Below are 23768 nucleotides of genomic sequence, written 5' to 3' on the forward strand. Positions count from 1 at the left end.
ATCCACCAGCGGTGGGTTCTTGGGCAAGCCCAGGGCCTCCCTTGCTCAAATGTAAACACAAATGTGATGGTACAGCCAGCCCTTCCTCAAGCACAGACACAGGGTAAGGACTGAGCCAGACCATGGATGAGAAAATGTACAGTCAGCCTCGTGGGAGCGCCTCCCACGCTGTTTCTGAGTTGGGACGTGTGGGGGCTGGGTCCCCTGGCCTCCAGCACTGGCCTCTAGCAACTCCCAGCCTCCCCTCAGGAGCCCCTCCGTCTTCCTTCTCCCAGGCCACCCCGGCCACCCAGCCCCTCATCACAGACTCCAGGTTCTTCCGAGTCTGGAGGAGCCTGAGGGCTCACCAAACCCAACATCCTTCCCCTCGGCTTTAGAGAAGCACCACCCAAACCTTCTTTGCACACGAGCAAGCCAAGTGAAAAACCAAGCTCTGGCCCTGCCTTCCTGCCTCCACCACACCTCGACGGGGCGTATCTTTCTGGAATGACTGCAGTTCATTAACGGAGAGGGAAGGAGAGAGCCAGCCTCTCAGCATTTTGCAAAACCTCAGTGAAATAAAGAATCCAGGGGACAAGCGCCAGCAGCTGTCAGGTCACAAAAGAGACCACGGGGCTTTCTGTACCCCCGTGGCAGCCCACAGCATCCCCCGTGACCATGTCGGCCAAATACCAAGCCGGATAGGATCACGCCGCCGGCTCTGCCCATGGACAGGAAGCGAGGAGCTGTGACGCAGTTCACTTAAAGCCAGGCGTGCAACTAGCCAGGTCCGGATGGCAGATGCCAAGCAAGCAGCCCGGGGTGACGCTTCAGGGGTGACGCTTACGTCCAGGGTGACGCTTCAGGGGAAGAGGAGGGGGAAGCTCTAGACTCCATGGGCCACATCAGCCACATGGGATCTGTGGCTCTTCTTGGGATCCTGATCCAACCACAAAAAGGCTTTGTGAGACTAAAATCTCCCACGGAAAATCTAAACACGGACCAGGTGCTGGGTGGTATGAAACACCTTTTCAAGGCTGGGGGCCGGGAGTGAGAATCTTTGCCTCTCAGCCCTGCTCTGACACCAACGCACGTGGGACCCCAGACAACCCGCTCTCTAGCTCACCTGTCAACAGAGGGGACGATGCTCTGTAAGTCCTTTAGCACTAAAATCTGAGGGTCTCCGTGGGGATTCTGAAGCTACAGGGACATCACAGGATACTCTGGTCCTACAGTGATCCTCGGAGCTCTCCCATTAGTTGAACACCTGTCGTGTGTCAGCCCTGTACTTCCTTCTGGTCCCTGGTGTCCTTCCCACACACAGCCCTGCCAGGAAGCAGTATTGGTCCGGCCTGGCAGGTGGGGACACAGGCAGTCAGAGAGGATGAAGACTGCTGTTGGAACCCAGGCTCCTCCAACTCCTACATTCACATTCCTTCTGCCAGTCAGCCCAGAACAATCCAGCATTCCAGAGTCTATACACATGCATGCATGGAGCAGGCCGGAGGCCCCTTCTAATCTTGAGGCAGCTGGGGCAGCTCAGGCCATCCTGACCTCAGGCAGGACACACGCTCCGGGTCTAGCCAGGCCAGGTCAAGTGCAGGGTGACCTTGGAGGAAAGACATTCTGCCTTTCTGGCTAAACGACATAGCAACCTGGTCACTAAAAGCTGTGATTCCCAAATCTGGGTCCATAATCGGTTTCACAGGTCCATAGGAACTCAGAAACATAAATCTTTTCAAGAACTCTTCTCTACTCTGAGATCATGTCTATTCTACTTTCCTGGTACTAAAATATCCTTTCTTTTATGAAATGCCAACCACGTAGACAGTAGTCAGGTTTTTAAATTTTTGCTTCTTTCTTTCCTTCCTTCCCTCCTTTCTCTCAAATGGACACATTTAGCAAGGTTCTATAATGACAACCCTAGAAAGGGCCTTCCCTTTCTTAAACTGGCTTGTGAAATCCCAGCTGCTGGGCCTGAGGTTGCTTTTAGCTCGCTCTTTGTTCTCTACCAGTAGTTTCAGGACCTCTAAGATTAGTATCCTTATAAGAAAAGATACCAGATGGCCCCTTCCCTCTCTCTCTCCCTCCCCACTATCTGTTCACATCCAGGCACCCAGGGAAGGCACACGGGAGGACACAGTGAGAAGGCGGCCATATGCAAGCAGGACAAGAGTGCTCACAGGAAACAAACCAGTCAGAACCTTCATCTTGGACTTTCCAGCCTCCACAATATGAGAAAATAAACTCCTGTTGTTTAAGCCATGCATTTGTGGTATTTCGCTGTGGCACCCTCAGCTGACTAATGCACATATGATGGCCTCTCCCTTCTCGAGGTTTCGGTCTCATCTGCAAAAGTGAGACAGTCACATTCTGTGAGGCCAGCAGGACCCTAATGGCAAACCGAACAAAGACATAAGAAACCAAGATCTCTTATGAGTCCAATGCAAAAATCCTCAACAAACCAAACCTACCAACGTAAAAAGACACACACTATGACCGAATAGGATTTATCCCAGAATACAAGGTTGGTTTAACACCTAAAGTTCAATTAAAATGACATACCACGTCAATACAATAAAGGGCAAAAACCACGATAATCATCTCAACAGACATGGAAAAAACATTTAACAACATTCAACATCTCCTCCTGAAAAAAAAAACAACACTCAATAAACTAAGAATGGAAGGGAACTTTCTCAAGCTGACAAAGAGTATCTACGAAAAAGCCACACTTAACATCAGATTTAATGTGAAAGGCTGAGAGCTTTCCCCCTAAGATCAGGAACGAGACAAGGATGTCTGCGCTAGCCACTTTTACCTAACATTCCACTGGAGGATCTAGCCAGGGCAATGAAGCAAGACGATTAAACAAAAGGCATCCAAATTAGAAAGAAAGAAGCAAAACTATCTCTATTTGCATACAACACGGTCTTGTAAATAGAAAATTCTAAGAAATTCACTAAAGAAAGTATTAAAACTAATGAATTAGTTTAGCAAGGTTGCAAGATAGAAGATCAATATACAAATATCAACTGTATCTCTATATAGTAACAATGAACAAGCTAAAAAATGAAATTGAGAAATTAACTCCATTTATAATAGCATAAAAGCAATAAGCTACTTACAAATAAATTTAATATAAAAAGCATAGAACTCACACTCTGAAAACTATAAAATACGTTGTAAAAAAGCAAATAAGTCCTACATAAATGGAAAGACATCTCACGTTCATGCATCAAAAGAGTAACTATCGTTAAGATGGCAATACTCCCCAAACTGATCTGCATCAAAATCTCAGTTGGCTTTTTTTTTTCTCTCAGAAATTAGCAAGCTAATCCTAAAATTCATTTGGAAATACAAGGGACTCAGAATAGCCAAAGTAAGTTCTGAAAAAGAAGTCATACTTGGAGAATTCATTTTCTAATTTCAAAACCCACTACAATACTACGGTAATTAAGATGGGTACAGTACTGGCATAGAACAGACAAACAGATCAATGGAACAGGATTTAAAAGCTCAGAAATAAGCCCTTATATTTACAGTCAATGGATTTTCTTAGAGGTGCCTAAACAGTTCAATGGGGAAAGAACTGTCCTTTCAACGCGTGTGCTGGGACAACTGGGTATCTACATGCAAGAGAACGAAGTTGGATCTCTACCTCACACCATATATAAAAATTAACTCAAGATGAATCAAAGACTAAATATAAAGAGTCACAACCATAAAATCTTAGAAGAAATCTACTTACCTCTTAGAGGTAAATTCTCATGACCTTAGATGAGGCATGACACCAAAAACAGAATGTGACGTATCCATGCAATAGAATGTTAGTCACAAAAAGGAAGGAAGTAATGATCTGTGCTGGAACACGGATGAAACCTGAAAACATCATGCTGAGTGAAAGAAGCCAGTCACAAGGACCACATAGTGTATGATTCCATTCCTATGAAATGTCCAGAATAGGCAAATCCATAGAGGCAGAAAGTAGATTCACAGTTGCCTAGGTTTGGGGGAGGGCGAAATGGGGTGATGAAAATGTTCTGTGCCTAGCTGCGGTGATAGCTACACAGCTCTGTGAATGTACCAAAAACCGTTGAATTACACACTTTAAATAACTGGGTTGTATGGCATGTGAATTCTATCTCCATAAAGTGGTTATTAAGATGACAGCAAGAGGTGAGACTCAACTGCGGCAGATCCCCCAGTGTGGCCCCCCCACCAGGAGCATCAGCATCAGCTCAGAGCTTTCCAGACCTATGGAATCAGAAACTCAGAACGGAGCCCAGCAACGGGCCCTGCAGGCGATCTTGAAACTCACCGCAAATGGGGGCTCCTGCTTAGACCAGGTGCTTCTCCACCTTGACTATGCATTGCAATCACCTAGGGAACTTTAAAAACAAAAAACCCACACGCTGGCCCCCAAGCAGACCTACTAAATGAGACTCTCTATGGATGGAAGTCAGGCATGGGAATGTTTTAAAGCTCCCGTGTGAAACTAGTGTGCTGCGGGGGTGAAAAGGACTGGATTAGAGAGTGAAGAAGCCTTCTGCTCTTCAGCCTCTCTGAGAGTTTGGCCCAGGCCTGGCTCACTAAGGCCACCTGGTGGCCATACTGGGGAACGACTCTATATCTTGCTTCTGCTCCACTCCCACCACCAGGAAACCCTGGATGGGGTTCAGGGATCCCTATCCTCCCACTGCTGAGGTCAGCAGCATCCTGGCCTCTGGAATGGAGATGGGTGAACTTGGTTACCAGAAGGTAATGTCAAGTCATCTGACTGGGCCAGGAGATCTGTGTATGATAGAGTCCCATAGACTAACGGAAAGGCACATTTTTTTCTAAATAGGCTGAAATTCTGGATTTTTACATAAAATTTGTAATTTATGGGAACCTTTTCATTTTTAGCATTTCATGAGTTATCCAAACACAATTTTTAACTGAGGAGGTCAATCTGGAGGCCAGTCCCAGCCCCCAGACAGCACAGACGTACACAGGTCCTGAGTGGGCAGTCGTGCGGCATCAGTCATTAAAAGACTGAACGGCTGCCCTGCTGCTCGCCTGCCAACCCCCTGGAGTGGCCCCATCTACCAACCTGACTCCTGCCCGGGACCCGCAGCAGTCCCCACGACCCAGAACCTGAAGAGTTAACACCTACCACCACAGGGGTCTGGGACAGGGTGTTGGTTCTGACTGGCCACACCCCTGACTGGTCCTGGGGCTGCCACAGCTGTCAAATACTCTGAATGTCAGCGGCGCATACACCTCACCAAGCACTCCCAAATCAAGCCGGGGGAGCCGGGACTGGGTGTGTTTCCATCTCATAGGTCACTTCCAGGTGAAAAAGTAACAGAACCACACCTCACTGTGCACGGGGGAGGGACACCTGAGTCGGGGCAAGGCTCACCTGGCGGTAGGTACAGATGATGATCTCCCGCAGGTGGTAGTGCATGGGCGTCATGGTCTCACTGACAATGTCCAGGGCCGCATCCACCTCCTTCTTCACACGGTGCCCGTCAGGCAGCAGCTGCACCACCTTCATCACCACCTGGGGCCGGGGGGGCAGAGAGAAAACAAAGGGGGGTTGGTGGGGCCTCCAGCCCCAGCAACAGGCTCACCCCACACAAAGGGCCACCTTGTCAAGGCCCATCTCAACAAGTGGTGCTGGAAAAATTGGATAGTCACGTGCAAATTTAACTCAAAATGGATCAAAGACCTAAACATGTGCTAAAACCATGAAACTCATAGAAGAAAACAGGAAAACATCATGATGTTGCCCGTAGCAATGACTTCTTGGACAGGACATCAGAAGCACAGGCACAAAAGAAAGGACACCATCAACGGCATAAAAAGGCAACCAGTGGAACGAAAGGAAGTATTTGCAAATCACATCTCTAATAAGGGATGGAGATCCAGAATATATTTAAAAATTCCCATCACTCAACAACAAAACAAACCAAATCAAAAATGGGCAACGACCTTGAACAGGCCTATCCTCATAGAAGACATGCAGGTAGCCAACGAGCCCAAGGCTCAGCCTCACTTGTCATCGGGGAAATGCAACTCAAAACCACAATGAGATACCACCTCACATCCACCAGGATGGCCACCACCAGAACAGAAAACAACAAGGGTTGGCAAAAACGTGGGGAAACTTAACCTCCGGTGCTTTGCTGGTGGATACGTAAAATGGCGCCACTGCCACAGACAACATGACCGTTGTTTAAAAATTAAGCAGGTTGCCAATATGATCTGGCAATTCCACTTCTGAAAGTGCAAGCAGATATCCGAACAGGTATTTATACTCCCGTGTTCATAGCAGCATGACTCATAATCACCAAAAGGTGACAGTGACCCAAGTGTCCACCAACAGATGAGCGGATAAACAAATCGTGGTCCGTACATACAACAGGGTATTACTCAGCCTGAAAAAGGAGTGAAAGCTAATAGACCCTCAACGTGGATGAATCTTGAGTACATTTTGCTAAATGAAATAGATCAGACAAAAAAGGACAAAGACTGGGTGATTCTACTTGTATGACATATAAGGAACAGTCAAATCCATAGAGATAGAAAGTAGAACAGTAGTCACCAGCAGCTGGGGAGGGAGGAATGGGGAGTTCCTGTTTTATGGGTATGGTCGGTGTACAATCAAGAGAAAGTTCTGGAGACGGATGGCGGTAATGGTTGCACGGCAAAGTGAATGTACTCAGTGCCACAGAACTGTACACTTAAACATGGTGCAAATGGTAAATTATACAGTATGTACATTTTACCACAGTGAAAAAAATAAAAATCTAAGAATCAGCGAATCAGCAAGGAGAAGGAAGAGAGGAGTTTCAAGAGAGGGAACAGCATAGGCAAAGGCCAAGAAGCTGAGGGAGTTTGGCAAGTTTGAGGGAGCACGTAAAGGACAGGGTGACAGGACAGCAGGGACAGTAGGGGAGGGGAATGTGATGAGGCCAGCCGACGAGGCAGGAGCCGACCACAGCACCAACACCAGAGAGCCGCACGCCAGCTCTGAGCGCCACATTCCCCCCTCTGTAAGATAGGGACCCCACTGCCTACTTGCAAGGTGTCAGGGGTGATGACATGTGGCAGGTACACAATACAGGGGTGACTAAATCGGAAATGTGAGTGGCCGTCCACCCAGTGCCCTGGACTGAAACAGGGGTGGGGTGGGACAGGCCACGGCCCGGCAGCAAGATCACCAGCCACAGCTGGAGCCCAGACGCCTGTGAGGCAGCTGTTCAGCGTCACCCAGACAAGATGTGGCCAGGGGCCTCCCCCAGGGCACAGAGCAGCGGCAGGGCCAAGCAGAGGGGGCTCAGTCTAGCCCCCTCTTCTCCAAGAAATCTGTCAGGGCCCAGAGCCAAGCTGACCATGCTTTGGCTTGCTTATCTGTGAAATGGGAGCAGGCGAGCACTGCGATGCGGACGTAATTAAGAAGAGCTCTGAAGATCCCCCAGACCTACCGGCAAGACTCGCCCTCTCCCCTCACCCAGGTGTCCCCGGGGGGCCCCTTGGGGTGTACTCACCTCAAACTCGCCCTTGGTGAACTTGGCATCAGGCACACTCACGAGCTCCTCCTCGCCCACCTCGGGGAAGCCCTGAGAGAGGACAGCTGCTAGGACAGGGAGCACGTCCGTCCAGGTGGCGCCCTCCCCCACGTGAGGAACCCAGGACTGGCGGGAGAGGCTCCGGGACCACGCCATGCACCATCCCTGTCCCCCACACGCTCCTGCCACAGCCAGGGTCCCAGGGGCCAAGCACCACCCTGCCCTGTCTACGTGGGACAGGCCACACATACCTGCATGTGCCAGAAGGCGAGCACGGCCACCACCATGGCGGTCGTGGTCCGGCCCTGGCCACTGAGGCAGCTGAACACGAAGCCAGTGCCCGGGTCCTTGGCGAGGGCAGCCCGCAGAGCCTCGAGCAGTCGGTCAAAATCCTGGGTGGGGGGACCGGGGTCTGAGTCAGGCAGCGGGCACTCCAGGCTGAAGACTCCCGACACGGCCCACCCCTCCAGGTGGCAACCCCAAAGCAGCTTTCCTGGGACAGCCGGGCCGGGCCCTATGTCAGCCCCACAACCTGCGTGCTCACAGTTCAGCTCCCCGCGGTACCCACGGGACTGCCACTGCCCCCTGCCCCAGGCCCCGGGCCAGACGCGAGAGCGCACGCACACACGCACGCACACGCACGCACACGCACACACACACCCTCCACCAGGCAGGACACGACGCATGTGCATGCCACTCCCACGTGCTGTGTCCTCCAGGGCTGCGCAGGGACACCCCCCCCCCCCCCCCCCGGCTCTTGCCTGAGAGGGACCCAACTCAGGTCCCAGCCTGAGGGCAGGGGTCAGACCTCAGCCGGTCACTGCCGCATGGGTCCACCAGGGGGCGACAAACAACGGGAACCGAGAACCACGGCGGCAGGAACTACAAGCCCCCATCCCTGCCTCTTCCAGGCTGCACATCAGAGGTCCCCCCACATCCCCCCCAGAACCACACCCCGCACAGACACATCACCCAACAACTGATGTATCAACGCCCCGCACGCAATCATGCTGGGCACACGCACCACAGACCTATCCACAGACCTTCAGACACACCAACTACATAGCCTCCTGCGAAGACTCGATCCTACAGAGAACACACGTACAACACACAAACAGCCTGGGGCACACACAAGCTCACCACAACCCCTACACACATACCACACCACACAGTCCCCGGACACGCCTGCCCCATGCCCCTGGTACAGACAAGATGCACATCCCAGACTGCATAGCAACACACCCACCACACACGTACACACTGCACAACGGCACCCACACACTGCAAACACCATGGGTACGCTCCCCCCACGCACACCTACAACACATAAGAAACACACAGGTGCGTCCACGCACTGCAGACACGACGCTCGGAAGGGAGCGAAGAACCACGTGGTCATATCTGAAGGCTCATGGAACGAGCTCCCAGTCCCTCGGGGGAGCTGCACCCACAGCCGAGGCCCAGGCCAGAGGGGGCGGCGGGAGAGGGCCTCCTCTGGCTCCCCAGAGGCCCAGCCCGCACAGCGCCCTCACCTGCTCGCAGGGGGCACAGAAGTCGGGCAGCGGGATGCGGTGGTAAGTGAGGCCGGGGTAGGCCCCACGGTGCTGGGTGAAGACCTCCTTCGTGGTGAGGCACGTCTGGAACCTGCGGGTCGGTGGCCCCCCCGTGCCTGGGAGAGGCAGACTCAGGTGGGCCTTCAGCTGGGACTCCAGGTTCTGGAGGAGGGGGACAGAGGGCTCAGGCCACTGAGGCAGCCTCCAGGCCAGCCCCGCAAGGCCAGAGCCTGCCATGGCCAGGACCAGTCCTGGCGTTCATGTTCACCCCTGCCTCTTCCTGAGCCTCAGGAACCCAGAGCCAGGGAGATGGCCAAATAGAGATGTGACTCAGCCACTCCCTGAGTCTGCTCCTCTTGGAGCCTCGGTTTCTCCATCTTACAAGAGGAGCCTGCACGGGATCTTCCGAAGACCCTCCCAGGCCAATTTCCCAGAAGGCCCCCAAGGTAGGGGTGTGCGGAAGGCAGGAGGACCTCACCTCAAGCTGGTCGGAGGCCATGGGCGGCCCAGGCCACCGCAGACTGTGGGTGTGCCCATCACACTCCAGCACGGCCTCCTCCCTCAGGTTGACCCATACGACCTGCCGTAGTTTCCTCTTGGCATCAGTCAGGTAGGCCAGGATACTCCCCAGGGCCTGGGGGGAGACAGGAGGGCCATCAGTGAAAGGGCTCAACCGCTGCCCCAACCCACGAGTGGACCTCGGGCCCCTGGGGTGGTCACCTTGGCGCTGGGCTGAGCTGTGCCATAGATGGGCATGCGGGGCACCCGCCGGAAGTTGGCCACGTCCATCTCTCTGACGGTGCTGAGTGCGTCTGGGGAGATGAGGTCGTCCGCCCCCTGTGGGGAGAGCAGCCAGCCTGGGACCCACAGCAGTTGACAGATTCAGAGCCTGGCCCAAGGTGGGGGAGGGGAGGGCAGGGCCCAGCCCTTTACAGTTTCCGAAGCACTTTCGCATACTTGGCACTTCGTCACCTCCCCGGCAAGGAGAAAGGCCAGAGTGCCCACTCTCCAGATGAGGACAATGAGAGCTCGGTGGCAAAGACATCAGAACCAGGCCTCCTGCCTCCTTGCCCGGAGCATGTGAGTTTGAGAATGAGGAGAGGGAATGACAGCAGTGGCCAAAGCTGCAAACGCTTCTTGGGGCCTGAGATCACCCCACGTCACTCCCAGGAAGAGTCGCCGCCCCAAAGGCCATCGCCCCTTTGTCTTCTGGGAAGGAGGGCAATGTTTAACCCAAGCCCTTAGGAATCAAGGGCCCACCAGCCCCGGGGGCAGCCCACACCCATTCCCACTTTCCCAGACAGCCAGCCACACTCACCAGAGAGCCCTTAGCGATGAGGTCCCCAGGGGCCACAGGCCCCGCTAAGCTCAGTGTCACAGGCAGGCGGTACAGCTCGGGATGGGCACAAAGCCAGCGGCTGAAACTGAGGGCAAAGGCCAGCGGGTACTGCAGCCCGAGGCAGAGAGAGACGGGAGTTCAGGGGCACGAGGCCATCCCAAACTCTCCCAGCTGGCCCTGTGGTGGGGGAGCCCCAGGAGACATCCATCATGGTCCAGGACAGGGAGAAGGGGTGAGGAGAGAAGACCAGGAGGTCCAAAGCAAGATCCTTCCAGGCCCTGATGACCCGGCTAAGGACAGGCCCTGGGGCCCAGAGAAGAGAGAGGTGGGCCCTCCCTTTGCATGACCTGCTCTAGGACCACCAACTCTATCAGAGTCTTTCCATGACCCCACACCCACCTTCCTCTGGAACCAACACACACATCCCCACTCTCCTCCCCGGCTCCACAGGGGTCCTCGGTAACCCCATGCCAGTCAGTGTGGGGGACAGGGCAGGAGGGAGCCCGGGAGGAGGGCTCGTGGTTCCACTCAACCCCCAGCCCCACCTGCTCGTGCAGATAGTAGTTAAACAGGACCAGGTAGAAGTATCGCTCCAGGCTCTGCAGCGCCCTCTGCCGGACACCGTGCTGGCTGCAGCTTCCCTGAGAGGGGGCGTGGGTGGTAAAGACAGGGCTCCGGGGCCACCAGGTCCCCATCCCCGGAAAAGGGCAGGATTTAAGCCTCAGAAATTCCTGGAACACAATCTACCCCTCCCTTTATAACACAGTTCTGCCAGGCTGGAAATTCTTCCCAGCATCTAACACTATCCCATTGGCCGCGATTAATCTATGGCCCAGGGGAAGCTGTTGGTGACGACCCCAGAGCCCCTGCTATCAGCACAGGGACCGCCTCGCCCACCGGGGCTGTGCCCAGAGACAGGCCGGGACCCCCCCCCCGCCCCCGCTTTGCAACAAGCCGTGCACATGCAGGGCCATGCATAATCGTGTTGAGGAAGCAAGAATATAAATACCCTTCTCTAAGCCAGAGGCCCTCCCTTAAGAACTGTGACCCACCCCACAAGAGAACAAAAAGACCCTCCTAACAGTGCTCCAAGGGGGCCATGATTTTTATCCTTACTTTACAGAGGTTCTGAGAAATGAGCTGACTTGCTCAATCAGGCCGCTGATGGCAAGGAGAGCCGGATCCCCAAACAAATGTCCTAACCCCAGCCCAGCTGCTCAGGGGGTAAGGAGCTGTCACAGAGAATCCCAAGTTCCCTCTCTCCACCTTCGGATCTCAGGGTTCACCTGCTGGGTGAGGGTCACCTTCTGGAGGGCAAGTGCGATTCATAGCGGCCCGAGAGAAATGTCATGCCCTTTGATTACATTGAACTCCATCTTTTGGAATCTAGGCCAGAGATCGGCTAACTTCTGTTTCTATAAAAGGCCAGGCAGAATATTCTAGGGTCTCTGCTTTACCTGCCCAACTCGGCCACTGCAGCGTGAGAGAGCCACAGACGGTGCTGAACTGAATGGGCAAGACCACATTCCAATAAAACTTATTCACGAAAACAAGGTGGAGGTTTGGATTTGGCCCATGGGTCACAGTTGGCCAACCTCTAATCTAGACTAAGGGAAAATCCTAAATACACAACAGCTTCATTTTCATGAAGTTATGCTGATGCAAAAGAATTTACAGTGATGAGGAATTGGAAGCAACTCGACTGTCCAACCAGAGGGGCCTGGTTAGTAAACCATGACAGGTGACATCCCAGGGACACCTGCTCCGTGCCAGGCTCCCTTCTAAGGCCTTCATGGCTCTTATCTCAGCTGATCCTCACAACAACTCTGTGGGGTGGTTATTACTCGTGGCTCTATTTTACAAATGGGGAAACTGAGGTGCAGAGCAGTGAAGCAGGTGGCCCACGTCCACACACCTGTAGGTGGCAGAGCCAGGACCGGCCCCCAGGTGGTCAGGTCAGATGGGGTCTTAACCTAGCAGGCCGACGATGGCTGAAGTCACACAGCCGGCAAGAACCACGATGACAAAAGCAGGGATGGCTCGGGGGGCTGAGGAGAAGGGCTATAAGCAGGCCGCAAACAGGCCCTCGGGCGCCCGACACAAGAACATCACAAACAAAGCATAGGGGAGGAAGCCTGCCCCAAACGCTCCGGCAGCCGTGCTGGCACGATGGGTGACTTTCTGCCTGCTCCAATTTCTCAATTTTCCGTACTGTATGCTATTGCTTCTAAAAGATATTGTTTTAAAGTGTCAAAGAAGAAAAAGCCTCTGCAGGCCTTAGATTCCTTCCACCCACTGCGCAAACACCATCAAGACAAGGCCTCTCCCCAGAGCAGAGGGATGGGGCTGCTGAGAGAGCCCAGAGCCCATCACTCTTCCAGAAGCAGTGAGCTGGACCAGACCCTGGCCTACCCAACGAAACAGCAAGGGACTGATTCGCAGAGGGGGAGCCAGGAGCAGTCTGGGAAGTCTCTGGATCCAGAGGCCCCCGGCACCCCCGCCAGCAGCCCCTTCCTCCATCCTGTTTATTCTGCAGCGAGGGGACCTGGCCAGAGAAAGTAAACTTCCCCTCTTCCTTGTCCGTCCTTCCTGAGGGCCCAGCTCCTCTATCTCTCCTTCCTCTGAATGCCTCTCTTCTCGGGAGAAGCAGCCACCAGGAACAGTCGGTCGGAAAGAAGCCAGTCAACAGGCCTAACAAAATGAGGTCGCAGGACTCGGGCAAAAGCAGACACTGTCCGGGACTTACCTGGGCTGGGCTCTCTGGCCGGGGGCCTTCCAGCGTCCTCTGGTGTTCCAAGACGACCTCCTTCAGGTCATGCAGCTCGGCACAGGTGGTGATGGCTCTGTCCACCTGGGGCCGAGACCAGGCCCGGGAGGGCAGCAGGGAGGGAGCAGGGCCGGGGAGAGACAGCGGAGATGCAAGAAAAAGGGAAAGACGGGTTTGTCAAGAAGGGTGCAGTGCAGGAGAGGAAGAGACCCCACCAGCGGAGGAGCGCGCGCCCCTCCACTGCCCCTGCCCCCAGCCCCCTGGCTCACCTCGTCCACCATCTTCCTCCCCTGAGGCACCATGTGGAGAAAGCTCTGGATCAGCTGGAGCTGCTCCAGGGGCAGGGGCTTGGTCTGCAGGGGGACAGCACTGACAAGGAAGGGGTCAGTAGCAGAGGCAGTACCCCCAAAGCCCTCTACCACTGCCCCCTGTTGACATTTCCATTCTCATGGCCGCTGAGGGACACTAACTACAGGCTCCAAGTCTTCCTTCCCATTCAGGTTGGGGGAAGCAAGGGGTATTCTCGCCAGTGGGGAAACCGAGGTCCAGAAAGGTCAAGCGACTTTTTCCACATTACTCAGCAAGTCTGTGGCAACCCAGGAAATGAACCCCACATGCCCCACCTCCAGCTCTGGCCCTGGGCTCCTGATGCGTCCCCAGCATTCTGGCAGCCCTGTCCCCTCCTCTCCTCAACCCTGCGGCGCCTTGGGACACTCACTCCGGCCTCGAGGCAGCCCCACTCTGGTGAAACAGGACGAGGGTACCCAGGGTCATTCCCAGGTTGGTCCTGCCCACGCCTGTCTGGCAGCTGAAGAGTAGCGCAGGGGGAGGCCCGTGGGCATCTCGGAGCAGCAGCAGACTGGGGGTTTCCTGGGAAAGACCATGACCGTCAGCAACAGTGTGACGTGGAAACCCCTCCGCCAGGACCAAGTCAGGGGAGGGGGGTCATGACATCGGCCCATCCGCGCCTGCAGTCTCTGGCGAGGGGGGCCTAGAGGGGTGGCTCAGCCGCTTTTACCAAGCTTCAAAGCCCAGGCTGCTCCACCTGCCCCGAGGAGCACGGCCCTGCCTCCTTCCCAGGCCCTGGGGGAGCTCGACCAGCTGGTCCTGGGGGTGAGACTGCTCGGAGGGGACAGGCCTGTATTTGACAAGCCTGTGAGATGCACATTAAATAAGGTGGCCCCCCGCAAATTAAATAAGGGAAAGAAACAGCACCAGTCCTCAGGAAACACCAGCTCAAGAAGCTACGGATAAGAACGTTTTAGCCCCAGTACCTAGATGTCTAGAGAGGTCAGGTGATTCGTCCAAGATCACACAGCAAGTTAGCAGCTGAGCCTGCCCAGAGTCCAGGCCTTCAGACCGTCAGCGCTGGGCTGTCATTAGAGAATGTGCAAAGACACCCCTCCACAGAGATACACACACACGCACACACACACGCACACGCATTCCACCTCCTGCACAACACAGAAGGAAACCTTCCTCTGAGGAAAGCCAGGAGCCACGCTGGCCCTGAGTATCACCATGGAGACAGGGCCTAGACCTCGACCTGCTCTCCAGGGTCCTGTCCCTCCTCTGCTCCCACCACCCCCTCCTGCCCTGACTTACCCGGAGGACATTCACGAAGGCATCAAACTGGGCTTCCAGGGGGGCCCCTTGCTCTGGCAGGGGCAGGCGGTGGTACCTGCCAGGTGAGGGGGAGAGACCCATCAGGCGGGCCACACAGCCCGGGCACCCCCCTACCCCTGCATCCCTGTGGGAGAGATGGGTGTGGGGAGCTCAGCCCAACCTGCAGACAGTTGACACTGAGGCCACGGCTGGGGAGCAGGGCCAGAGAGCACCCCTGCCCAGCACACTGGTGTCCACGCGGCCCGAGTCATCTGCTGACCCCAGGCCGGACGGGCGCTCAGTACCTGTAGGTGGGCTGCAGGAAGAGGGGCCGTTTGTACACCTCCTCGGTCACGTGCACATCGTCCTCGCCCCGGACGGCCACGGCGTGGGGCTCCCCCAGCAGGTGGTCGATGTTGTGGTACACGTGGTACGTGTTCTCACTCAGCCGGGCAAAGTCGTGGACCTGCGTGGAGGAGTGGGGGCCGGAGGGCCCTGACTGGTCTGCAGGCCCCTGTTGGCCCTCGTGGCTGAGCTCTAGAGCCAGGAGACCACACAGAGGCCGCGGACAGGCTGCTCTTCCCCCCGGGGAACCACCTGGCCGGAGGTGCTCTGTGCCCTGAGAGTCCTGATGGGATGGAGGCGGCCAGTGGTCCGAGGGCGGCCGCCTATGCACGAGATGACACGGCCCACGCTCGGGCAAGGGAGAAGTGTCCTGCCCTATGGGCAGCAGGAATCAGCTAAGCCACCAGCCTCAAGGACAGGGGAAGCTCAGTCAGCTGGGCGCTAGAGGAGACGAGGCCCCAAAGGGAGATGGGAGACAGCCAGGTTCCTGCCTGTGGGAGCCTCTGGGGGCACCGTGACCGCACACTCCACGCACACGACATTGGTGTGTCACCAGCCTCAGAAACCTTGACAGGCCCCCAGGTTGTGAAGGAGAAGAGCAGAGGCACCTCAGGGACGGAGGCCCATCAAGAGAAGGGACTCGCCCGGGCCTCAAAGCTCACAGAGGGCTGACCTCCGTGTTGGGGCTCCTAGTCTAACGCTCCTTTCACTCCACCAGGGCCCTGCTAAATAGGGTGCAGAGTGTGGAGGAGGCGAGGGTGAGAAAGGGGCAGAAGCAAACAGAGCATAGGCATAGGAAGCCGGGCATAGGAAGTCCTTCCTCTGGCTTCCCGTGAGCTGGCCTTGCAGCCAGCTACTCGCCCAAGCAGGGCAGAGGAGCAGGTGAGGATGGGCCGGTGAGAGCAAAGTTGGCCTGGGGGCTACGGTCCCAACTCAGCTGCCCATGGCCTGCCACGGAGGGGGGCATCCACCCACACCAGTGACCCTCACCTCTTTCCGGATGGCCAGCTCTAAGCTCTCTGCCTGGATCCCAGGTCCCAGGCCCTGGAGGTTCTCGTGAAGATTCTGCTTATCTCGCGGTGTGTAGGGCACGAAGTCTTCCTCAGCGCGCAGAAACAGCACGGGCTCCTCCCGCACACAGAAGATGATGCACTCCTGCCAGGGGCCAGCGGGGGAAGCAGACGTCCCCACTGTCCAGTGCAGAGAGCCGCCCTCCCGCCTCACCGCTGTGCCTTTGCGCACACTGCTCCCCCTCCTTGAGCGCCTGCCCCCCCCACCCTGTCCCTGCAACATGAATCCTACCCAAGAAGCAAAGCTCCATCCAAATGTCACCTGCTCCTGACTCCCCCTCTTCTTGGGGCCAACAGCCCCTTGTCTGAAGCTCATGGTGTTAATTCCTGCTTCACCCTAACATGATCGGTGAATATATCTCCCTTCGTGGACTACAGGTTCCTTACAGGGAGAACTGTGTCCTGATCGTTTTTACATCCCCACCCTTCTGAGCACAAAATGCCGCATAAATCAAGTGCTTGATAAACGCCGGGGGAAGAAATGAATGCCCGCCACCACCATGCCATCCTTCATTCACTGAGCACCTTACACAGAAAGAGAGACACGTGGGCAGACCCTTCCCTGTGGAACTTGCCGTCAGGGTGGGAAACAGGATCCGCCCAGAGCTAACACCCCACCCCACTCTGGTTCACTTCAGACTCTCCAGCTAAACCCCAGGTCGAACCAGACCGGCTGCCCACACTGAGCCTGCAACCACAGACCACCCTGAGCCCCTGTCCTGCAGACCCTCAAAACCCCACCTCGGCATCGGGCAGGAGAGAGGAGTCATTAAAAGCAGGCCTTTAGAGTCCGAATGCCTAGTTTGGGTCTCGGGACACCACTCCTCAGCTGTGTCACCCCTCCCCTCTGGGCCTCGGTCTCCTCCTCTGTGTAGGAGGAGTAACTGCCCTGGGGCGCCTGGGTGGCGCAGTCGTTAAGCATCTGCCTTCGGCTCAGGGCGTGATCCCAGGTCCCCGGGATCGAGCCCCGCATCAGGCTCCTCCACTGGGAGCCTGCTTCTTCCTCTCCCACTCCCCCTGCCTGTGTTCCCTCTCTGGCTGGCTGTCTCTCTCTCTGTCAAATAAATAAATAAAATCTTTAAAAAAAAAAAAAAAGGAGTAACTGCCCTGCCTTCATAGGGCTGACGCAAGGATCTGTGTCCACTGTGGTCATCATGCTGTGTTTCTCTTGTTATGACCTGGACCCTCTTGTCAACTTGTCGCCCTTCTCACTTCTCCAAGGTTCTCAAAGTGGGGTGTTTAAGGGGCTACTGACCTCAAGGCCCCCATGTCCACACACGACAGGGCAAAAAATATTGACCCAGAACTTCCCAACCATGCCGACCACAATGCTCATCATGGCATTCAAGGCCTGGCAGAGCCTGGTCTGCGTCCCCAGGTACTGTCCCCACATCATGTGGCCAGGCCCCTCCCAGGAGCCCCTTTGCCAGATTTGGGGGGAGAGACCCTGCCCGGAAGCAGCCCTGCTTACCCTGTGTCCATCCTTCTGGAGTTTCTGGAGGACCCGCCTGAATCCAGAGAGGCTGGGCTGTCCCATGCCAAACACGGGGAGCCCACCTTGAACCTGCCGGAAGTTGGGGGCCCCACAGCTCCGCACAGTGTCCAGTACATCCATCTTCTCCGCAACGTCCTGCACCAGAAAGTAGCGTCCCTGGCAGGGGAAGAGCCACAGGGGGTTACTCAGATGGCTCGGGACATCTTCTATAAGTGGAGCTCTGTCCCAGGCCCCAGAGGATGGGGAGCAGAGACATGGGGCAGGGACATGGTCTTCAAGTTGTCTACAAGCTTTTGGAAAAAACAAACAAAATGTGTGACCATCTGTGGTCCCAAGAAGAGTGTCATTTAGCATGGCGAAAGGAAAAACAACGCCTTCTGATGGGGAATCAGAGAAGGCTTCATGTAGGAGGCGGCATCAGAGGCAGGCCTTGAGGAAAGAAAGCAGGGAGAGGCACTTCAGGGGCAGGAAAGTGAGGCTGGCTCTAGGGTGGGGCCTGAAGCTCTCCAGGAAGAAGGCAAATGTCTCCCTTGGCCAGAGGAAGGGCTTGGAGCAGGGGCCCAAGCAGGGAGTCACAGCCAGGGCCCCAGGAGTCAGCTAGAGGAAAACTGCACTAGCCCCTTCCTGAGGTCCTGAAGCTTGGAGGACAAGCAGGGCTCTCCCCTCCCCAGCTGGGGGTGATGGATGCAATGACAGAGTAAAAGGGTGAGAGCAAGAGGCACCAGGAGAATTCATTCCTGGGCACAAGGGAGCTCAGTCATCATCTGGCCATGCCCTTCCAACAGGACCCACACATTGCCTGACAGATTAGAAATGGAACCAGTTCTTCCAGACACCAGAAAATCCCAGATACTCTTTCGATAAGCACAGTTTAATCACGATTATCCATTTGCTGACTATTTACTGAGTACCTTCACGGTTCTGGGGCACTGTTCTAGGGCCGCGGGCTACAGCAGAGAACAAGAAAAATGAAAGTCATCTGCGTGTGTGGACCTGGCTTTCTAGGGAATATGTGAGGGAAAAAACAGCTAAGCCAGAGAAGTTCTAGAGTGTAGAGAATGGGCTGGAGATCCCCTGGCTCGGGGGAGCCGTCTGGGGCCCTGACTCTGTTCTCACTGCTGCTCCGAGGGCGGGGTGTGGGCAGACCGGGGCCAGGCAGGAACCTGCCAGAAGAGACAAGCAGGGGGCTCCACAGGGCAGGGGGTGCGGCCCCAGGAAACCAGGGGGTGAGAGGAAATGCGTGAGGACACCAAAGGGGGGTAGAGAGAAGGGGCAAGTGGGGAAAGCAGGAAGGAGGGACCCTGTGAGGAAGGAGGACCAGAGGAAGGTGGGGGAGGCTGAAGGGGGAGGGAGGGGCCGGGCCGACCTCACCTGCACCAGGTAGTGCTCAGGAGTGGCATCTGAGAGTCGGCCCAGCGTGTAATGGGCCTTGAGCAGCTCCTCATGGATCTGGAACTCCTCCTTGCAGTTGTACCTGCCAGGGAAGAATGAAGCCCGAGTCAGGAAACCTTCATGATCAGGGTACCCTCTGCCCTCACCAGACCCCACAACAGGGCCAGCCCACCCACGCCCATGCAGCTACCCGTCTGTGGCAGACAGCCTGCTGTCCCCAATATCCACCCTCCCCTTCTTCCTCAGCAACAGAATCCTGGAATTGTGACTTGGCCATCCAGCTGAGGACTACATTTCCCAGCCTCCTTTGCAGCTAGGATTGTCATGTGATTAAGTTTGGGCCAATGGGCTATGAGGAGGAGTGATAATATGTACAACTTCTGGGCCATTCCCTTAAAGGGAAGGTGAATGCCTTCTACTTTCTCTCCTTCTCCCTGGCTAGCTTCCAGAAGTGACGGCGAGAAGTAGATGCTGCTGATGGTGGGGAAACAAGAGAGGAGGAGCCTGGCTGATCACAGAGCGGCCATTCCAGCCTGGCGCACCTCCCAGACTCTTGTGTACAGAGAAGCTTCGATCTTGTTTAAGGCCTCCTATTCGAGGGTAACTTGGGTCCCAGGGGACCCTTGCATCAGATTGTCTCTGAGAACCATCCCACACTGACAATCCCACAGCACAGGGAGGGGGCTCAGGACACAGGCGTTGGGGTTGCGTGACCTGGGCATGAACCCAACTCCACCGCTCGGCAACTTCATGGCTTTGGAGTTACTCACTCTCTCTGCGGCTCCCTTTCCAGTAATTCTCACCTCCTAGGGCCGCTGTGAGAACTCAAGGCACTGCTGAAGGGAAGTGCTCAGCCAAGGGCCTCAGGCACAGTTAGCGCTTATTAATATAATTATTTTTACTGGTCGCAGTGCTACCTCCACACGGGGCCATTTCAAACAAAACCCACAGGTATAAAACCAGATTTCTGCAGATGCTACGCCAGGATGGGTCTGTACGCTCAAGACACAACAAGCTTCCGTGCTGATTATAACCGTGAAGAAGACACTCGCGCCCTGGTGTCTGCTCCTCTTTACAAAAGAACTGCGCCTAGGCAAGGGGGGGGCAGCGGAATGAGGGGGGCAGGGGAGCACTAAGCGAGGAGCCGAGAGACTTGGGGTCCCGCTACCAGCTCAGCCTCTGTGTGTCCCCATGCGGCGGACAAACCCCTCTACCCCCAGAGGCTCAGTACGTGTATTTAGATCCAGTTTTCACATCTGATCTAAAACGCATTCGATCAGGAGTCAGCAAACCTTTTATACCAAGAACTGGACAGTAAATACTTTTGACTTAAGGGCCGTACAGTTTCCGCTGGGCCCCCAACTCTGCTAGTGAAGCGTTACGTGTCCGCAGACAGTATATAAATGAATAGGAGTGGCAGTGTGCCGATAAAACTTTATTTACAAAAACAGACGCTAGGTGGGATTTGGTCCACAGGATACAATTTGCCAAACCCAGTGTTGGATGCTCTCTAAGGTCCCATCCCCCCAAACATGCTACAACCCAAGGGGTGCTGAGCTCATGCTGACTCCAGAAGGCACACACAGTCCCACGGTGGCAGATTCCTACAGCAGGCCCGTGACTGGTCTGAGCCACGCCACCTGGGTAAGTATTTTGCACGTCATCCCCATGTAATCTGATAAGAAAAACGAGACCCAGAGAGGGAACGGGATTTGCCCGAGGTCACAGAGCAAGGCCCAGCACGCGTGTCTCCAACACCGCCCTCAAGGACCAAACCTAGATGTGTCAGCTCTGGGAGAGAGACTACATACCGAGTCTCTTGTTGTAACGTTTCTTCTCTTCCCCTTATCACGAGCACAGTAATGGATTAGGATTCTAATTCCCCTGTCAGGCCGCAGAGCCAGCAGGCCGATTTATCACTCCCCTCCCCAAGTCTCCTTACACAGGGAGCCCCAGCTGCTGGGTCTCTGCCCAACTTCTAAGTGTGAACATGGTTCTTTCTTAGCTCCCTGCGTCCTACTTCCTGCATCCTGGAGGGGCCCAGAGGCAGATTCAACGTAAGACGAGGCTTCCCGATTCACCAGGAGACAGAGCCAATGCCTCTCTTGTCTTCCTGGGCTCTGGCTTCCAGCACCCACTCCTTCACTTGACCCACAGGGCACACGGGGTGGCAGAGCCCCCTCTGGACCCTCTTCCTCTGAATGCATGTAGTGTATCCAGGTGTCTCAAATTAGGGGGCCAGAACCAACCCTCAGCCCCCTCCAGGAAAGTCCCTCGAGGACCTAACTAAGAGAGTTGACCGAGAGCTTCCAGCTTCTTCAGCCCACAGCTCTTTCACGACCTGGTATTAACCTCAGTTTCGAACCATAATTACCAGTTGTGAAAAATAAAAATCTAAATTTTATGCATCTAAGTGTATAAAATCCGTTTGAAAATGTTCAGCCAAAAATGATTTTCAAAAGGGTGTCCCCCCCTCCAGCCACTCCTCCTTCTCCATGCTTCCTAGCCCTGTGGTCATGAGCTAAGAGACCCACAACAGAGACCCACTCAGCCACTCGCTTGCTGTGTTACCCCAGACAAACTGCTTCACCTCTCTGGGCCTCAGTATCTTCATCTATGAAAGCGGTTTGTAGACTAAGTGCTCTATGCCACCACTCCTCCGGGCAGCCGCCCCAACCATGTCTTCCAGGGACACGGTCACACACACACCCACCCCCCGCCACTCACGTGATCACGACGGGGGCCACTTTGTTGGGGATGATGGACTTGGCCTTACTGTTGTGCAAGCCTGTGGTCTGGAAGGAGTGGACACTGAGCGAGTGCTGACCGTCCATCGTGCCGCCACCCTGGAGGCCCTCGAAGGGGGCGCCCGCCGAAACCGTCTGCTGGGCTGTGCTGGCCGTGGTACCCATAGTCCGCTGGCAGCTTCAGGACCCCAAACCTGTGAGATGAGAAGGCATGTGGTGGAGGAAGGGGTGGGAAAATCCACAGCAGGAAGGGACCTAGCCCACCTCCACCCCCACTGCCCAGACGCCAAGTCTGAGGCCCAGAAAGGGCACCTCAGCCTGTAGCTGGAGACAGAGGGCACGTCTGCCACCTCCCACAAGTTCACTGAGCGCCTACTGTGTGCCTGGCCCTTTGCTGCTGCTTTGGGAGGGTTCCGGGCATAAAGAGACATAAAGACACAGCCCCTGACCCCTTACAATTACACTCCTCTGGCAAAAATATGACCATTAGGAAGGGGTTAACCGTCCACACCAGGTCAGGACCTAGGGCTCTAAGTGACTGGGTCAGGACACGTGGAGTCCGGGCCCCCCAGAAGGGGAGAAGAGGGAAGACCTGCGGCAGGTGCAGAGGGAAGTCAGGCTTGGCTCGGAAGAATGTGGATGGACGGTGGGGACTGGGGGAGGGGGGCAGCTCACTCAGTTAAGTGTCCAACTTGATTTCGACTCAGGTCATGATCTTAGAGTTATGAGATCGAGCCCAGCGGCAGGCTATGCTCTCAACAGGACGTCTGCCTGAGATTCTCCCTCTCCTCTCCCTCTCTAAAAATAATAAATCAGTCTTTTTAAAAAGAGAGAGAAAATGTGGATGGAAACAGGATGCAGGAGGACAGTCTAGCCGCGAATGTCACGAAATGAGGCTGGGGACATCCGAGGGTTCAGTGAAAGCACCAGGCCCCTGACCTTGGCATCACCATCATCGATATCACCATCAACAGCCAAAGCTTCCGTCCCGCACAAGGCGGGCTGGGCGCCCTGGTGGATGCAGCAATCCCCCCGGTGGGCTCTCTCCCACAGAAATACTTAAGGATGTCCGCAAAAACCAGCCTCCAGGATGTGTTGCTGCTGGCAGTGTTGTTTACAATAGCAAAACACCAGGAACCACCCCCAGCCAACAACGGCTCTGCTGAATAAAGTGGGGGCCTCTCTAAGGTGAAAGGTTAACAGCCATTGAAAATATCATACTGATGGATCTGGAAAGCCATCGAGGACACAGGGACAGAAGGAGCAGGCTGCAAGGCAAGAACAGGCTGCAATCCCATTCTAATTCATGAAAGTGCGTCAGGGGAAAAGTCTGGGGGTTACACACCAAGATGCTGATGTGAGTTATCACCAAGTGATGAGACCAGAGTTCACGTGTATCTTCTCCTTTTGCTTTTTCTCCTCTGAACACTGGGAAATAAAGTTAAAGCCTATTGAGAACGAGTAAGGGAATGTCTGGGGAAACAGCCAAAGAGCAGCGAGGAGCTGCTGGAGGATGCGAGGAGCAGTCCCTAGCCCCGACATCTCCCTCGGCCGCCGTCGGCCCGTCAACCTGGCGCGAGCTGCTCCACACGGCGGGACGATCCGCTCCAGCCATCCGTGCTCCCCCCACCCCCACTCTGGGAACCAGCAGCAGCACCTCCGGAAGCTGGTGGCAGCCAGGGGTCAGCGGGTCAGTGTGAAGTCTGAGCTCGCTGTGCCTTCTCTCCCCCGGGGCCCTGAGCACTCGGGCTCCCCCTCCCCAGAGCCTCCTAGACCGAATGACTAGACTCCTCCAGCACCCCTCAAACCTCCCCAAACCACCACCTGCCCCTGTCCCTCTCCGGTCTGGAAAGGGCTCGCTCTCTCCCTCCGGCCCTGCCTGGTCATCCTCAACAACTCCCAGCAGCCATGTGACAG

At 55.4% G+C, this 23768-nt stretch overlaps 1 protein-coding gene across 4 annotated transcripts in view; it reads right to left on the reverse strand.

Annotated features, from left to right (window-relative positions):
• Positions 1-23768, reverse strand: part of PALD1 (phosphatase domain containing paladin 1) — a 94637-nt gene that overhangs the window by 17547 nt on the left and 53322 nt on the right. For all 4 annotated transcript variants that reach the window (XM_087863055.1, XM_045783373.2, XM_045783371.2 and 1 more), the window contains exons 2-18: positions 21832-22045; positions 19084-19186; positions 17689-17868; positions 16138-16302; positions 15108-15268; positions 14803-14878; positions 13916-14067; positions 13467-13566; positions 13177-13281; positions 10976-11071; positions 10410-10538; positions 9812-9928; positions 9570-9725; positions 9071-9253; positions 7790-7930; positions 7518-7589; positions 5387-5527 (exon numbers count right to left, since the gene is read on the reverse strand). In XM_087863055.1, the coding sequence (XP_087719181.1) occupies positions 5387-5527; positions 7518-7589; positions 7790-7930; positions 9071-9253; positions 9570-9725; positions 9812-9928; positions 10410-10538; positions 10976-11071; positions 13177-13281; positions 13467-13566; positions 13916-14067; positions 14803-14878; positions 15108-15268; positions 16138-16302; positions 17689-17868; positions 19084-19186; positions 21832-22016 (2262 nt within the window). In that variant the 5' untranslated portion in view covers positions 22017-22045. The remainder of the gene's footprint in view (positions 1-5386; positions 5528-7517; positions 7590-7789; positions 7931-9070; positions 9254-9569; positions 9726-9811; positions 9929-10409; positions 10539-10975; positions 11072-13176; positions 13282-13466; positions 13567-13915; positions 14068-14802; positions 14879-15107; positions 15269-16137; positions 16303-17688; positions 17869-19083; positions 19187-21831; positions 22046-23768) is intronic.

This window comes from Ursus americanus, chromosome 6, assembly GCF_024610735.1.
Source record: "Ursus americanus isolate L20-20 chromosome 6, mUrsAme1.1.p, whole genome shotgun sequence".
NCBI lineage: Eukaryota > Metazoa > Chordata > Mammalia > Carnivora > Ursidae > Ursus > Ursus americanus.